The following is a 16,161-nucleotide window of genomic DNA, read 5'->3' as shown; positions in this document are numbered from 1 at the left end:
CAATCCGTGAGGGTCCATTCTGCAATGGCTGGTTACATTGCTCATGTAACACTGGTTTGTATTGTCTGCCTAGCACAGTAGAAGCTGTGAGGACGTTCACTGTTGGGAGCTGCCATTGTCTTTGCAAGTGTTTTAGCACATAGGTGCTGCAGGTGGCTTCCATCCCTCCGTGAACTGCTTCAGCAGGGTTGTCTCTTCTCAGAGCTGTCCTTTTGGCATCCACGCTAACTATATTGTCTTTAACTGCCATCAATAACTCAGCTCTTCTGAAACAACTCATAACTTGTTGTGTTTGTAGCAAAAGCAGCACCTCCAAGGTGTGAATTCTTTCTCCTGACCTTCCTAAGTTTTGCCTAGATGAAGGAAAAAGGTTGTGATCTAATCAAGACATGTCTTTGCAAGACATCTGCTCAAATGTTCTGAGCAAAGTTAGACTCTTGAGTGCAATTGTTCATGAATCCTACAGAATACAGGAACAATCGCATTTGTTTTCTGTCATGGGAACAAGGCGCCGAGAGCTGCAGGAAGAGCTGTGTGTGCTCCAGCAATAGGAATATCAGTTACACTATGAAAGCAAAGTCCAGCTCATAGCACTGTTTCTCTTCAAGTTTCCATCCTAAAGTTTGCCTGACAGAAACCAGTGGTTAACATCGTGGATCAGAGCTCTCTGAGCTCTCCTCCAAAAATCAGCTGGCTGAAAGTGGCTGTCACCAAGCAGTTCTCTTAAATTAAGGCTGAAAGGTGGCTTTCTGCACTGAAAGCTTCCTGACAGCTGCTAGGTAATTGAAGTTTGCTATGCATCTTCAAAGTCACTGCTTCTCTAAGGGTGGCAGTTAAGTATGTATTTAGTTAATTAACCCTGTTAATCACTGTAGTTTCATTCAAAATAAAGGACTGGGGCTTTACTTTGTTCTACATGTGTTTTCACCTGATGCTCCTTTCCTGCATCATGAGACATTTTATTTCCTTATCCTGTTATTCCTACTTTTCAATATTTTTCCCTATTGTGGTTCCTTCCCACTGCTTCTCTTTTGTTTCTGTTTTGCAGTTCTTTGTTCCCGAAATCTTTTTGTAGATTCTTTCTCTTCTAACCTGTCCTATCAGCACTAATTCCCATTCATTTTCCTGAACTTGCTTATCATTCTTCACCCATCCCTGTGGCTTGACTTAGCCCATGTTCCAGAACTTTTGTTCTGCATTGACCTCTGGTTTTCATGTATTTGCCTAATGGAAATGCTTTGAATTTGCAAAAAGCTGTTTGGATGTCGAAGAATAAAACACTTCCTGCTATCGCAGAGATTTCTGCCTGACACAAAAGGTTCCTTCTTTCCTTGGCCTCTGCCCTGCAGTATATGTCCCATGAACATCCCAGAAGCTGTAAGGTCCCTGCTGGGAGGGTGCACATGTTGTATGTCAGCTTGATTCCTGCCGTATGACTGACTATTTGTAAGATTTGAAGATGGAAACTACTTTTTTCTATGGGATACTCAGTGTCTTCCTGTTATCAGAGGTGCTGGAACCATCTGAGCCGTTGGTTCCCATACTGTATCCAAGGTGTTTTCCTTGTTCACTTGGAAAAAGCTTTTTGTGGCACACAAAACACTCTTCCTTGGAGAGGAATTTAATGAATGGTAGCAATGCTTGCCAGGAGTATTTTTGACTTGGTGGCTGTTTCAGATTGTATCTTAACCCACAGCGTTATCCTATAGTTGCTGCAGTGGGTTAGAGTAACCTACCACCCTGATGTAGTCCTTTCCATACTAGTTCCAGTTCACCTGCTGCCAAGACACTACCTGCAGCAGCAAGTCAGTTGTACACAGAGCTTGATTATTTGGCTTAATTGAAGAGGCAGCTCAAACTTCCCATGAGTTCTGATTGAAAACAGCACAGCATAGAGTAATAAGGAGCAGAATTTGAGCCTCGTGCCAGCAATAGGCACTGTTGAGAGCCCTGATCCAGAATGTGTGTCAGTGAAATGCTGCACTGCCTTTGAGCAATGTCCAAGGTGCACGTGTGACCACAGACTAAAACCTGGTTGGTATCTCGCCCTTCTAGTTCTGTACTTTTTGGTGCTGCTCATTTAATAGAGAGTAGACATTGGGCTTGATCTTGAAAACAGACTTGCTGCTAAGAATTCCAGAGCTCTAACTCGTCTACCTCTTGTCTTGGGCAGATTGCTTAATAAAAATGTAAGGATAAAGATATCATTTAAAGCTTTTCCTAAGATTACCTGGCAATATTGAAGTTGCTTTAAAAAGCAACTTGCATAGGAAAGGGCTTTTTTCTTATTGCCCTTAGTGCTGTGTCAAGGCTTCTTAATCTCAATGCTGTATTTTAAGTTTAAAAAAAGTCTTGAATATGGTTAAGCTTTGGAAAAAATATATTATAATGTGGCTGTAGCCAATGGATTTAAATTTCCCTATCACCTCATCAATGTACAGTGCCTTTTTATCTGTGAGTGGGCTGGGGAACAGTCTGTGTAATTTTGGGTGTTTGCAAGACTATGAGACTTAAATGGGAACAGAAAACAAGATGACCCCCTTCATTATTGTATCCAAGTCCTTGCAGGTGACGATGGCCACGTGAAGGTCTTAGAATCATAGAATAACCAGGTTGGAAGAGACCCACCTGATCATCGAGTCCAACCATTCCTATCAAACACTAAACCATGTCCCTCAGCACCTCATCCACCCATCCCTTAAACACCTCCAGGGAAGGTGAATCAACCACCTCCCTGGGCAGCCTCTACCAGTGCCCAATGACCCTTTCTGTGAAAAGTTTTTTCCTAATGTCCAGCCTAAATCTCGCCTGGCAGAGCTTGAGGCCATTCCCTCTTGTCCTGTCCCCTGTCACTTGGGAGAAGAGGCCATCACCCTCCTCTCCACAACCTCCTTTCAGGTAGTTGTAGAGAGCAATGAGGTCTCCCCTCAGCCTCCTCTTCTCAAGATTAAACACCCCCAGCTCTCTCAGCTGCTCCTCACAAGGCCTGTTCTCCAGCCCCCTCACCAGCTTTGTTGCTCTTCTCTGGACTCGCTCCAGAGCCTCAACGTCCTTCTTGTGGTGAGGGGCCCAGAACTGAACACAGGATTCGAGGAGCGGTCTCACCAGTGCCGAGTCCAGAGGGAGAATAACCTCCCTGGCCCTGCTGGTCGCGCTGTTTCTGATCCAAGCCAAGATGCCATTGGCCTTCTTGCTTCTCTTGCTTAGGATGCTCCTCTTGCTTAGGAGCATCTCTGTTTCACTGCATGCAAGCCACAAAACACAGACAAAGTTAAAGATATGATAATTCCTCATTCCCTGATTTGAAAAATTCCAGAGCTCAATTTGTGAGACTTTAGTACTGCCTCTTGTTGCGTAGGTATTGGGTACTAAAAGCTTCTGTTTTCCACTAGACATGAGACTGTGCGAACGAGCTGCCTGTGAGGCCAATCAATGCTGTGTGCTGAACGAGCATGTGGCTGTGCCTCTTCCAGCAGTCTGTGTGCATGCAGGGAGTGAAGTGAGGGTCTGCAGGGAGAGAAGGCAGGTTTGTGCCAAAGAAAGCTGCAGATGGCTGCAGCCATGTGTCTCCTAGGACACCAGGCTGTTCTAGTCTTTCTCATTTTGCTCCTAGATGATGCTAGACATGTCTCTTCAGAGAGCTTCCTGTCTTTCTGTCATTTCTAGATACCCGGTGACTGAAGGGCCAAACCTAGGTTTGCAAAAACTGCCAAGTATTCTCAGTTGTAGCTGGGTGCCGCTGGGTTCTGTTTGGGCTGCTGAGCATGATGCGAAGGCACTGCTACTGAAAACAAGATGATGAAGTCCCAGGCCTCTTATTTAAAGGATTTTTTCACTTTGTATTTTTGCTTAGCTGTCTCTAATACTGCTGGCTCACAGTACTGGCTTAGCAACCTGTTCTGAACTAGTCTGCATCAGGCATGCAGAAAATGAAAATTTCACAGAATCACAGAAATTTGACACCCTTTGAGCAAATGAGGTCAGTTCTGTAACGGAAGGGGTTGTGCAGCTTTGCCTAAAGTCAGTTTTGCCTGAGCTGCCTGTAATTTTAAAGATATCTCTGAAGATAAAACAGTGCTAGATGCAAAGTATTATTATATACCTGATTCTTGCCCCATCACCCAAAGCTACAAGTCAAACAATCTTATCTGTAGGTTAGAAGTTAAATTTTTGCTTTTATAACTGTCCTTGAAGACAGTAAGAAACTGGCTTGGTTTTAAGGCACAAAAACGCTGAGCTTATGATGAGTGGATTTCTGCTCTTATGTCAGTGTCGCTCAATTTGAAGTAGTTCCATGTAGTCATTGTTCTTAGATTTTTCTGGTGTTTGTCTGTATGTGTAACTAAATGAGTGGAAAGAAAAAATACCCAAATAATCCACCTGCAAAAACGCTTAAAAAAAATTTGTGGTATTCCAGAGATTTGGGATCAGCTGTGATTCACAGATTATTCTGAGACAGCACTTGGGACATGCACTTTAAACTGGAGCTAAACTTGCAGACTTTGCTACTGTGCAAAGAATAAATCCTTTGTAGTTTGAAAGGAAGCTTGACTGCCTAGAGCAAGCACTCTAGCACTTTTTCCTTTCATAGCATTCCATTATGTCTTTTTTCTACAAATGAGTGACTACAAATAATCCCAACTAGTGATAAGATGTTCTCCCGTCTCGGACCATGTTTCTGCAATTTTACTATGGCCCAAAAGCTGGTTATTGGGGTGCTATACCTACTTCCCCTCACTCTCCTCCTGTGTTCAGAGCCCTGGGGCTGCACAGGGCTAAGGCATGGCTGAAGGAGGTGTTATTATCTCAATCTCCCCTGTGAATGGAGGAGTTGCTGTGGCAGGGAGAGACTAGCCTAACTTTTGGACAGGTGTTAGAGCAGTAACTTGCCATCATGCAGCAGAAATGCTATCTAGTCCTGTTCCACTGTTAGTCTGACAGTTTTCTTTAAGGTCCATCTCATTTTTTCCCAATTTTGATTTCACCTTTGCATTTCGTGGGTTTGCTTTGGGACATTTCCATACTCTTGCGCATAAGATTGAAGGAAAAACCTGGTTCATTGGGTTTTGAGTATCTTTTGTTGTCTACTGGTGAACTTGGAGCAACAGCCCTTGGAGACTGACTGAAGGAGTGGCTTCCAGAGGGAGCTGGGGTTGTTTAGCCTGGAGAAGAGGAGGCTGAGGGGAGACCTCATTGCTCTTTCCAACTACCTGAAAGGAGGTTGTGGAGAGGAGGGAGCTGGGCTCTTCTCCCAAGTGACAGGGGACAGGACAAGAGGGAATGGCCTCAGGCTCCGCCAGGGGAGGTTCAGGCTGGTCATTAGGAAAAAATTCTTCATGGAAAGGGTCATTGGGCACTGGAACAGGCTGCCCAGGGAGGTGGTTGATTCACCTTCCCTGGAGGTGTTTAAGGGATGGGTGGATGAGGTGCTGAGGGACATGGTTTAGTGTTTGATAGGAATGGTTGGACTCAATGATCCAGTGGGTCTTTTCCAACCTAGTGATTCTGTGAACTGTGGCTCTCACTGACATCATTCAGCATAAGAGGTAGCATAAGTGCCTCTGTGCATGGCTTCACTGCCTGCACAGAAAGAGGTGCCAGGGAGGATGTAAGGCCCATTGCTGAAGGGAAACTTGTAGGGAAATGTGCACCAAAAACGTGCATATTGTGAGCCCTTTTCAGTTGGGCTGTCATTTATTGTGTTTCTTATAATTTCTGCTGGTGAAAATTAATAGGAAATTATTGTAACTGACGGATGCACTGGATTTTTTATAATAGCTTTTATAGTCGTTGGTAGAGGTGAGCGTTTTATACTTATCACCTTAGCTGGTGGTGCGATTGCGTTCATACTTGGTTTTCCCCCATCCCTCTAAGGGTCTCGATACTGAATGCAGAAAGGCATCTAGTTCACTTAAACACCTTTTCTTTGATGCTGCTTATTTGCAAGAAATTAGAAAACAAATTTCCTGAATACATGTGCACTTGACAGCTTTTATGTTCCTCCTGGCCTCTTAAGGCTGACCTTTCATTTGTAATATGCTAAGTTGTTCTGTGCACATGCAAAGTGTAACTTCTCAGGCAATTAAAACTGTTGCCATAAAATTGCTCTTCAAGCCAGTAACAATTTGTGCAAGCATTTATGGACTCAGCATCAACCTTTATATACTCACTAAGAATATAATTTGTTTCAGATTGCATTCTATTTAACTGCCCGGAGCCACTGTCACCAGGAGGCCATCACCATCTTTTAATTGGGCTTTTAAGTTTTCAGTAGAATTATATCTTTGGATGTGAGCATGAACCAACTTCTTCAAATGTGTGGAGAAACAAGAGCAGTCGGTTGGAAGCTCAAAATGGGATGTTTTTGCTGCTCAGGCCCATTGAATGTTTAGATCCTCACATTTATCAATTAGCTAACATTTGTGTAGCGCTTTGAAGACATGAAGTAGAACAAAGTTGTTGAGTACTAGCAGTTAGACTTGCATGGCTTCTGGGAATGCTTTTTTATTTTTGAGAATCGTTGTTAGCCCTTCTGCAGACCTCCTGTAGCACAATAGGCAGCATTTTCTTGAGTGTGACTTTCATCTCGACAGTTTGCTGCAAATACCAGATAATAATGTCTTCACAACAGTGAATGCGAGAGATGTTATCTCAGTGATGACACTCCATCTGGCAGTGTACGAGACATACATCCAACAGCCCTGGTTCTGGAAAGTTTATGAAGAAGCAGACGAGTAGCACAGGTAACAAAGTTGTTTGCCTTCCTGATTTCCAGCCCTGGGTACAGAAGAGATACCTGGTGTTCCCTGTGCTTACCCTCCTGCTGTATTTCAGCACTGAGATCCCCAGGTCTGTGCCGCCAGAATGTTTTGGGTTTCAGATGTTGTGAAGGCTTGGATTTGCTTTGATCGTTTTCGGTGCGTGGTGATTTGTTTGGATGCTGTGGCTGGGTGTGCCTTCTGCCTGTTCTTGCCCTTGGATAATGACAACCTTTACTATCCCAAACCAGTCAGAGGAGCATTACAGGGAAGAGTCACAGAGTAGGTCAGGAAAAGGTTAAGTATCCCAGAGCTGCATAGTTTTAGTAACTGTTATTTCAGGAAGGATTGCTCTATTTAAAGGAGCTGCCAGGGTCTTGGTTTTGGAGCATTTCTACTCCAAAGGTCTTAAAAATAGCAGGTAAAAAATCAGGTGATTTATGCTGTGTTTTTGTTACACCAGTAATCCTGTTGATTTGTAACCTCGTGGCTTTCCTTTAGCCCTATATATGCATCTGTAAGCCTTGAGTTTGTCTTCAGCTTTTCTTTTCTGTCTGATGGCTGTCCAAGCTTGTTCCTGTACGAATCTTTGGGTCTGGAGGAGGAGGAGGTGGCATATACCCAATGGTGAGTTTAGTTCTCCGGAAAGATACCACCTGAAGAGGAGCCGATGCCCTTGAACTATTCCCACTGCAGATTGTGCTTTTATTTCTCTGCCCGCTGGCCTCCTCAGTGCTGAAAAACCTGATGAGACACCTTTCTCAGCCTAGGTTCTTCAGAGCTAGCTGGGCCCTGTTGGTTACTGCCAAGGGATACAAGGAAGGAGTTGCCATCATTGCTTATAGGGCTAAGGATGCGCTGCAGCAAGACGCCACAACTGAAGAATAAGAGTTTTTAATCACCAAGAGCTTTTATCTATGTGTAAGCCAGTGATCTTCCTAGTAGGAGACAGCTCAGCCTGTTCCTTTGGTCAGACAGTTCTTCAGTAATTTGTGGGGTTTTTTTTTGTTTCCTGGAATAAAATAAATAGATGTATGGGTTGGGATTTTTATCTGCTTTACATCTTGTCTCTTTTTGTTGTATTTATTATGCTTATTCTAACCAGACATCTAGTTTTTAACTTATTTGTGCCAAGCACACATTCATACCGTTGCTTTTCTAGCAAAAGCGTGTGATGTAGACAGGTGTGAAGTTGATCTGCTTGTGTGTGCACTGTCTAAATTAAACCTGATAAAAAAATCCAAGAGTTGTCATGAATGTGTGCTGTCCTTGCTTTCATTTCTATTCTGGGTGCAGTGTAAAAAGTTCTGTAAATATATGGGCTGGTTTTCCAGCATCACTGTAAATTGTGGTCCTGTGCCTCTTTGAGAGTCCATGCAGTCTGTGGTGCCCTGTGCCTATAGTCACAAAACACACCTGAAAACCTGGCCCTATGTTCTGAAGCTCCTTCACTTGTTCACAGAAGAAATGTCAGTGCCTATTGTGCATGGGGTGAGGAGACTACCTCAGCATTCTGATGGTGATTTGGTGGGGGTACTCGTGGAGCCTCCCCTATTAGACGTTGTAGATGAAATTCCAACCTCAAGCTCCGTCATTGTATATGAAGGGTAGCAACTTATCTAGTCTAGGACAATACTGGAATCGGTCCCTTATCCAGTTTAAACTGTTTCCTTCTTAAAAGTGCTATAATAAACCATGTTCATGAATTCAAGCAACTTCTTTAGGAGGCAATAAGCAACAGTACGAATTCTGCAAGGTGAGCTTTTCTTGATTTCCCAGCTTTTTCCCCATAACAAGTGTTGTTTTCTACCCTCTGCAGATTATTGGGTACTGATGGATGTTTCCGACAGCCCTGAGCGAAACCCCTGCTCTCCTGATAAAGAGGACCAGCAGCTTTCCGATGATGAAGTCCTGAAGGAGAGTGGTTCAGACCGGGAACTTGATGGAGAGGGTGGACAAGGCAGTGTCGTGGGAGAGGAGGAAGAGGATGCTGCCAGGGCACTAAGTCATGGTGAAGAGGAGAACCACTCGGATGAAGAGGACCGCTTAAGTGAAACCAAGTCTCATGAGTCTGACAACAACGAGCAGAGTGGGGAGCTGAAGAGCCCTCTGCCTCACAAAGGAGAGGAGGAAGACCGGACAAATGACCTTGGTGATGAAGCATCCTCTGTCACCCGTGAACTAGATGAGCACGAGTTGGACTATGATGAGGAGGTTCCTGAGGAACCAGCTGCTGCTGCTGCAGAGGAGGATGGCGAGAAAGCTGCTGGAGAAGATGATGAGGAAGAGGAGAAAGGAGATGATGCCCATGAAGATGAGAAAAAGTCCAGCAGTAAAAGTGATGATGAAAAGGATGGCCAGGATTCCCTCAAGGAGAAGAAGAAAGAAGAAGATGATGGAGAAATTGATGATGGAGAAATCGATGTAAGTAGGAGCTGGTCCAAGGTGGGCAGAGTCCTGCAGGGAGAGACCTGTCCTAATGTTTCAGAACTGTTTGGCTCTTAGACTGCCACGCCTTCTTTCTTCTTTGACAATAATATCTCTGTTAGCTGTGTCCCCAGCGTGCAAGTAACGCACTTTTTCATTGGAGGTAAGACCATACTATGTACCAAGTCCTAAACTCAATAGCTGGCATGTCTAGTGCCATGTACTGTACCAAACATTTGTGCTGGATATTGTCAGAGCCATCATAAATAAGCTTTGTTCCTGTTGGATATGGAAGGGCTCTAGTGCTTCAAGAAACTATTCTGCCTTCGCTCTCAGAGGACTTTTGAATGTTGCTGACAGTAAATTACTTAGCCGTGGATGAGGCATTCATAAGCTGTATCATTAGTTAAGACTGAGACTGCCGTGTGCCTGAGGCATCGGGCATGTGTGGGAAGCCTGTGACCCTGAGCTGTTTGTTGGGCTTTAGCAGTGTCTGGGGGCCTGGAAGAGGAACGGAGGGTGCTGAGCTTTGTGGGAATTGCCTTACCAGCCCTTGCATGTGGTTTGGGTGATACGTGCAAGGATGTGTAGTCACAGTAGTTACTGTTTCACAGAATAAACACACCTATTTGGCAAAATCAAAAAGTGGGTTTAAGTGTGTTAGTGGTTGGGGCAATTAGCACTTTGAATCAATGTTTCTTTCGGTAGGAAGCACTGCAGTACAGCAGTTGTATTTAATACAGCTTAATACCAGTTTCCCTCTTGCAGGCAGAAAACAGGACAAAGTGATTCTAGCAGTAGAATAGAAACCCTCCTGTGGGTTCCTGGTCTGGTGGACACCTTACGTGAGTCCAAATAGTGAGAGAGCAAAGCACTGCAAAGTGAAGTTGCCAGTCCAGAGCACCAGTCTGGCTCTGCTCCTCACTGTCTGTGCCAAAAGCGCTCCTGCACAGATAGATGAGGCTGAGGCAGCATTGTGAGAATATCCTGGTGACCAGGTGAAGGAGCTGTGAACTGTGGATGGGATCACTGGTGGGGCTTCTCGTTCAGGGAGGGGAGGTTTCAGACTTGGGAGATGTTGTTGCCTTCCAGTCCTCGTTGCTGTGTAGCTGACCTGACCACGTGCTCAGAAAGCTCGCGGGATGTCGTTGGAGAGACCTTCCTCCCTTTTTATTGAAGAGTGCTATATTGTGTATGTTTTACTCTAATGATGCTTTGCCAAGTTCTGTTGCCTAGAAAAGATAATTTTAGGAAGGTAATTTTTCATTATACCTATTCTGGCAGGTGGTTTTGTTAAACACATTTTCCAAAAGTTTTGCGTATTTGATTAATTTAAAGGAATTCTAGTGCGTTGCAGGATCATCCAGGCTGGGATGAGGGGGTGGGGCGGCATTCCTGGAGTCCTGAATCCATGCCTGCTTCTTGATTAAAATATGAATGCTTTCCTTTAGAGGCTAAGGCATTCTCAGGAGCACTCTCTTTACAAAGCACAAGATGAATCTGTAGTCTGGTTTTCATACATTAACTCATAACAGGATTCCCAGCTGCCTGATTCCAAGGAGACCTCACAGAAATAAATACTTCCCCTTTTGTTAAAGTACAGCATTTGCAAAGACTTCACACAGCTCTTTTGAAAGGAGCAGAGTTGAGCTGGTTATGCCATTCACGCGTCACTGAATGCCATCGCCAGCTTTGGGGGAAACTGTTAAATCTCTCCATTTTATTCTGCTTTCAGACTTCTGTCTTGGAGGGTGGGGAATATTAGTGCAAACTTTAATTTGAATTTTTGTGTAGTCTTTTAAATCCCTTCTTGTTCAGGAGAGTTCTCCTTGTGCCCTCAGAGGAATGCAGCAGAAGAGGCTGTTAACCCAGCTCTCTGTAGATCCTTTATTTATCTACAGCCAAGTGATGGTTTTTTCCTCCTTTCCAGCTGCTAAATTGATCAAAGTACATAACTTTCCTAATCATTTCCATGTAGACAACTGCTGTCGCTGCCACAGGGTTGCTGCAATTACCACACAAGGGGAAGGCCTCCACCAGATGCTCCTTCAGATGTTTCATACACTGAAAACTTCTGTGGTAGTGAAACAGAGGCAGACTGAGGGACAGACAGCATGCCTTGTAGGATAAATAACCAATTTCCTTGCCAGATAACTCTGACACTCTCTGATCATGTATGCCTTTGCCTTCTGCATCACCATCTCCTTTTAGCTCCTTTTGACTTTTCAGATGCAACCTAATGAAGCCAGGGAATGTGCTTTTTCCCCTTGGAGAGCAAAGGCTGATAGTTGAAAGTTTTAACAACTTTCTTCTGCAAGTGTTTCATGGCTGTTATTTCACACTCATCCCCTGTGTTTTCTTAATCTTTGAAGCAGCTTCCATCTCCCAGAATTTCTTCCTGGGGCTGCAGTGCCTTGGGATGATGTAGAGTTTTTTTGGAGCTAATTCACAACTCCTTTGTGGAGCTGAGGAGTGGAAGGGAAGATGTCAAGTTGTTGCCAGAGAGGACTGAAAGAAATATGTATGACTTTTTTTCCCAAAAAGCTTGTTTGTGAGATTGTCACTCAGCACTGCAGGAAAGCATTTTATAATTAGTTATTGTAAGAGTAGCCATTCTTCAGTACTTGATGTATAGATATCTGTGTGGTGACTGTACTGGGTTATTGTGTTAATGCAGGAGCAGTGCTATGTATTTTAAATTGATGAACAGAAGGAATTGGTTTGATCTGAATAGGGATGACATTGAGTGCTAAGCAGGAGATGGTCGAGTTTGAAGGCTCTGAAGGGCAGTGGCATTACTCGCACCAGCAGAGCTTTGGTTGTTGATGGTGTGCCTGCTGTTAGCCTGCAGGAAGGAAAGGTAGCACAATTTAGTTTGCCTTGGAAGTGCCTGAAGCCACTTGTAATTGCCTTGCATTTGCTGTCGGCTCAAAGTGCACCCCCAGCCTCTTTCAACTGACAAGAGCTAAATGCACTGGACCGTTGATTTTGAACCTTTAAATATATATATATATATATCAGGTAAAATGATACAGCTTTAAACTTTGGTCTGTGGTGCCTGAGGGATTTTGCATTCACCTTTGAAACACAGAAGTTGATGGCCTTCCTGTTTGTAGTAACACCTTGCGAAGGTGCTATAGGGTATTTATTGTAATTTATATTGTTTTTCTCTTGTGTTTTGCTCCAGGGTGTGTTTTCAGTGACTGATATTTGACCATATTGTGAAATGTCAAGTCGCTGCAGAAAATGCACCACGTGAAATGTCAGCTTGTCTGTCTGTTCCAGGATGATGACTTAGAAGAAGGAGAAGTTAAAGACCCCAACGACAGAAAAGTGAGGCCACGTCCCACCTGCCGATTCTTCATGAAAGGTAATGACAGACTGTAATGGTGGAAGAAAAACAAAGATGCTGGAATTTTTCTTGTTTGGTTTTGTACCTGTTAAGCTGCTGTCTACACGATAAACTGTGCCTCAGGCATCCTCCAATATCACCATTCTGTTCCTTGGTGGCCAGAGGCTGAATTTACATAGAACCAATATTCAAAAATTGCTTTGCCCTGAGTGTGGTGAGCCCAGTAGAAGCAAATTAAGGAAAACTTGCCTAGTCTTTTTAAAGCAGCATGGTATAAAACTGATCAGGCTGATTTAACAATCAGTTATTGCTTAGATGTTATTCTGTGGAAAACAAAAATCGTAAATACTCATTATTTCTTATCACGCTCATGCCTTGCCAAAACACAGCTGTTTCTTGCAATCCCATATCCAACTGACTTCCCCAGTTATTCAGGGGCATTCACTGATTTTTTTTTAAATTGAAAGTAGGGCTACAAATACTGTTTCTCTGTAAGAAATATTGATGTGACATCGTGTTGACTTCTGCCAAGCTGCTGCAGCCTCTGCAAATGCATCTGTTGACCAGGTTCCTGCAATACCTGCGTAGTGGTTTCAGGTGTTAGCAGCTCAAGTACAGCTGTTTTCACAGCAACCTAAAAACTTCAGCAAGACGATGTGCCTGAGGAGTGACATGGGACCTAATAGGGTGAGATGCGCTGTAGCCAGTACTTCCTTTGGGCTGAGGAAATGGTCAGCTGGAATAAAAAATAATTCTCATGTAAATAGAAGCTTTTTCCTCAGGCTGAAAGATTGCTTCCAGCTATATCAGATACCACCTTGCTGAAATATGATTGGGATTGTCAGCCTCAGTTGGAAGGAGCGGGAGTAGGAAATGATAAAATGTATTTCTTGCTGTGAATGAGACCCAAGACTTGAAACTTTTAAATCTACCCAATTGGGCTTTTTTTTAATTCTTCCTAATGGGACAATAACTGAAGTTTGTACAACTGCAGAAGAGCTATCTTAGACTACCTTGCAACTTTTTTAGTGTAGAGAGTAGGTTTTATGAAGGTTTCTTCTTTACACTGATTATAGCTCTCTTCCACTTCCTTCAGCTTCATCACACCTAATGTTTACTCATTTATTGGTTTTATTTACAATCACTCTTGAAACGATTTATGAGAATCTGACATTAAAAGAAGGGTGGAGAACAGGGTGGAGTCTCTTATTCCTTGTGTCAGGCAACTGCTTAGGGGCTTTCCAGAGACATGACCATCAGATATCATGGTCTTGGTTTCCTCAGTGTCCTCCAGAATCAATTTTTCTCCCTAGGCTGAGACAGGGGACGTTTTGGTGATGATGGTAAAACAAGGAAGTCCCTCAACAAGAAGAGTTGTTTGTTCCTGAATCCTCAGCATGACTTATGCCTCCATGCAGCATGGAAATATTTGCGTGAATCAAAGTTCGGACTGCAGGATCTCCTGCCACAGATGTTTTTCTTCGATTTGGCCTGGATTTCAGATAACATTGACGTCCTTAAAGGCTTTATTGCCACCAGGGACCTTTATTGCTCACTTGAGACCTTGAAGGCATTAAGATTTTTGTCCTTGCTGCATCTGAGGAGTGCTCATGTGGCTGCATCTTTCCAGTAGTAGGAATAACTGGCTTGCAAAGTCTTCCAGTGAAGTAGCTTGATATGTAGCCACCTTGACACATGTAGAAGGGCCTCTTAATCACTCTTCTTGACCCCTCCGTAGGAACAGTAAGCATTTGCGTAGGTGTCTTGTCAGCCCCTACGCCTTCTGCACAGGCATTAGAAAGGATGTGCTGCTCTGTGAGCTGGTGTGCAAAGGGATTTGTGCTCTTGTGATGTTTGACAGTGCAAAACCACTCGGTGTTACCTCTGACCAACACCAGCTTGTGGTTCATCTGGGACTGATGAGGAGCATTTCCAGAGATGCAGGTGCAATGTGAATGGCTGGCATGTTGCCCTGCCAGCTGAGATCTAGGATTCCTCCTTGGGCCACAGCAGCATTTACTGCTCCATTTCTGCTAAAGTTAAGGTGCTAATGCCTGATGCCGTGCAGAATTAGTGAGGACTTTCTGATGTGTTTGTCTGCTGGGAAACGTGCAAAATGTCATTTGCCTCATCTTGAGTGGATTGTCAGAAGGAAAAAGAAAAAGGATTTTGTTTCTAAGGCAAAATAAATTAGTTGGGAATTTACTTCCTATCCTGTTATAGATATCTGCAAGTGCTCCCATCTATTTAATGGCACCTGAAGCTAATGAGCAGCTTCACATTTGTCTGCTGCCCTCCATAGTGATGTTTCCTTTCCTGCTTTGTGCCGGCAAGCCTGTGGAGTTGTTTGGAGAGAAAAAGCTTTGATGTACTTTGTGCCTCACCAGAGAGCTGTTTGTTTTGAATGCACTGTGATCCCTTATTTGGTGTCAGTTTATATCGTTGTTTTCTGTAAAAGGTAGAGCTCCTGACTTGAGGTGTTTGTCATTAATAAGACTTGATGAGCTCACAGGCTTAATACTGCATTTACTAAATGGTGTGTTTGTGTCCATCCCTTCCTTTTCCCACTGTAATGAGGCTCTTGTACGTTCATTTATCTGTGACTGTGTTTGTTTGTCTTCCTGGGGAAGGTGGAGGGGGTGGCAAGTGTATTTCCATGTGAATGAAAACAGGTAAATATCAACAAAGATGGAGAGAAGAAAAGTCCTATGTCTCAAACAACATTTTTCTTTGGTAGGTTTTCAATGGTTGTGGAGCTAAACAAATGCTTGCTACGGGCGTACAGGGGTCTAATAGAACTGTGTTTCCACAGGTCACTGTACTTGGGGCATGAACTGTCGATTTATTCACCCCGGTGTGAATGACAAAGGAAACTACTCCCTGATCTCCAAGCCTGAGCCCTTCTCCCCAAACGGTGCCCCTCCTATCGGCCCTCACCCACTGATGCCAGCCAACCCTTGGGTACGTGAATATATGCCTTCTGCACATAACTTTTGTCTCCTGCTCTAGGAGAAGTGAGGATTCTATTTGAACTAGTACTTTTGCAAAATTCAATGCATTTATTGGATATGTAATTTTTAAAATGTGATCTTGAAGATGCTAGGAGTGTATCCCAGCTCATGTCCTGGTGATACACCTCCGGAGTATCTGGAGGTACTCTGGGATTACTGCTTACAAAGCTTGAGTTTACTACTTAAAACTAATGTCAAGGGTCTGTCTCCTTCCCCTTCTCACCTTCCTAACAGGGTGGGCCAGTCGTCGATGAAATCTTACCTCCACCCCCTCCAGACCCTCCAACAGAAAGTGCCTGGGAGAGAGGACTCCGCCACGCTAAAGAGGTAAATGGCATCGTCAGCAAGTAGACTGTCTCCAAAATCCAGTGGCCTGTTTCAACAGGAGCGGGGTGATAGAAGCTCTTTTTTGAGCATGTCTTGTTCTTTTTAAGGAGCATTCTTTTTGCCTTTTAACCTATTGACTGTGCCTTGTTGTATATATATTATACAGTCAAGAGAAGCTAGCATCCAGGTTAGTTTTTTATATTAACATGAGCTATGGCGAACCTGTGACCTTGACCAGTTCAGGGATGTTGAACTCGAGCCCTCCACAAAGCGAAAGTATTTAAGA

At 43.8% G+C, this 16,161-nt stretch overlaps 1 protein-coding gene across 8 annotated transcripts in view; it reads left to right on the top strand.

The window, feature by feature from the left end:
* Nucleotides 1-16,161, top strand: part of ZC3H18 (zinc finger CCCH-type containing 18) — a 50,108-nt gene that overhangs the window by 1,804 nt on the left and 32,143 nt on the right. For 6 of the 8 annotated variants that reach the window (XM_069868822.1, XM_069868828.1, XM_069868827.1 and 3 more), the window contains 4 exons: nucleotides 8,578-9,182; nucleotides 12,471-12,555; nucleotides 15,350-15,498; nucleotides 15,783-15,875. In XM_069868822.1, coding sequence (XP_069724923.1) covers nucleotides 8,592-9,182; nucleotides 12,471-12,555; nucleotides 15,350-15,498; nucleotides 15,783-15,875 — 918 coding nt within the window. In that variant the 5' untranslated portion in view covers nucleotides 8,578-8,591. Of the gene's footprint in view, nucleotides 1-6,717; nucleotides 6,850-8,577; nucleotides 9,183-12,470; nucleotides 12,556-15,349; nucleotides 15,499-15,782; nucleotides 15,876-16,161 lie in introns of those variants that run through there. The other 2 variants (XM_069868823.1, XM_069868830.1) reach the window with 2 other exon arrangements.

This window comes from Phaenicophaeus curvirostris, chromosome 14 (assembly GCF_032191515.1).
Source record: "Phaenicophaeus curvirostris isolate KB17595 chromosome 14, BPBGC_Pcur_1.0, whole genome shotgun sequence".
Classification (NCBI taxonomy): domain Eukaryota; kingdom Metazoa; phylum Chordata; class Aves; order Cuculiformes; family Cuculidae; genus Phaenicophaeus; species Phaenicophaeus curvirostris.
The sequence above is the reverse complement of the archived record's forward strand: the minus strand, read 5'-3'. Positions and strand labels throughout refer to the sequence as shown.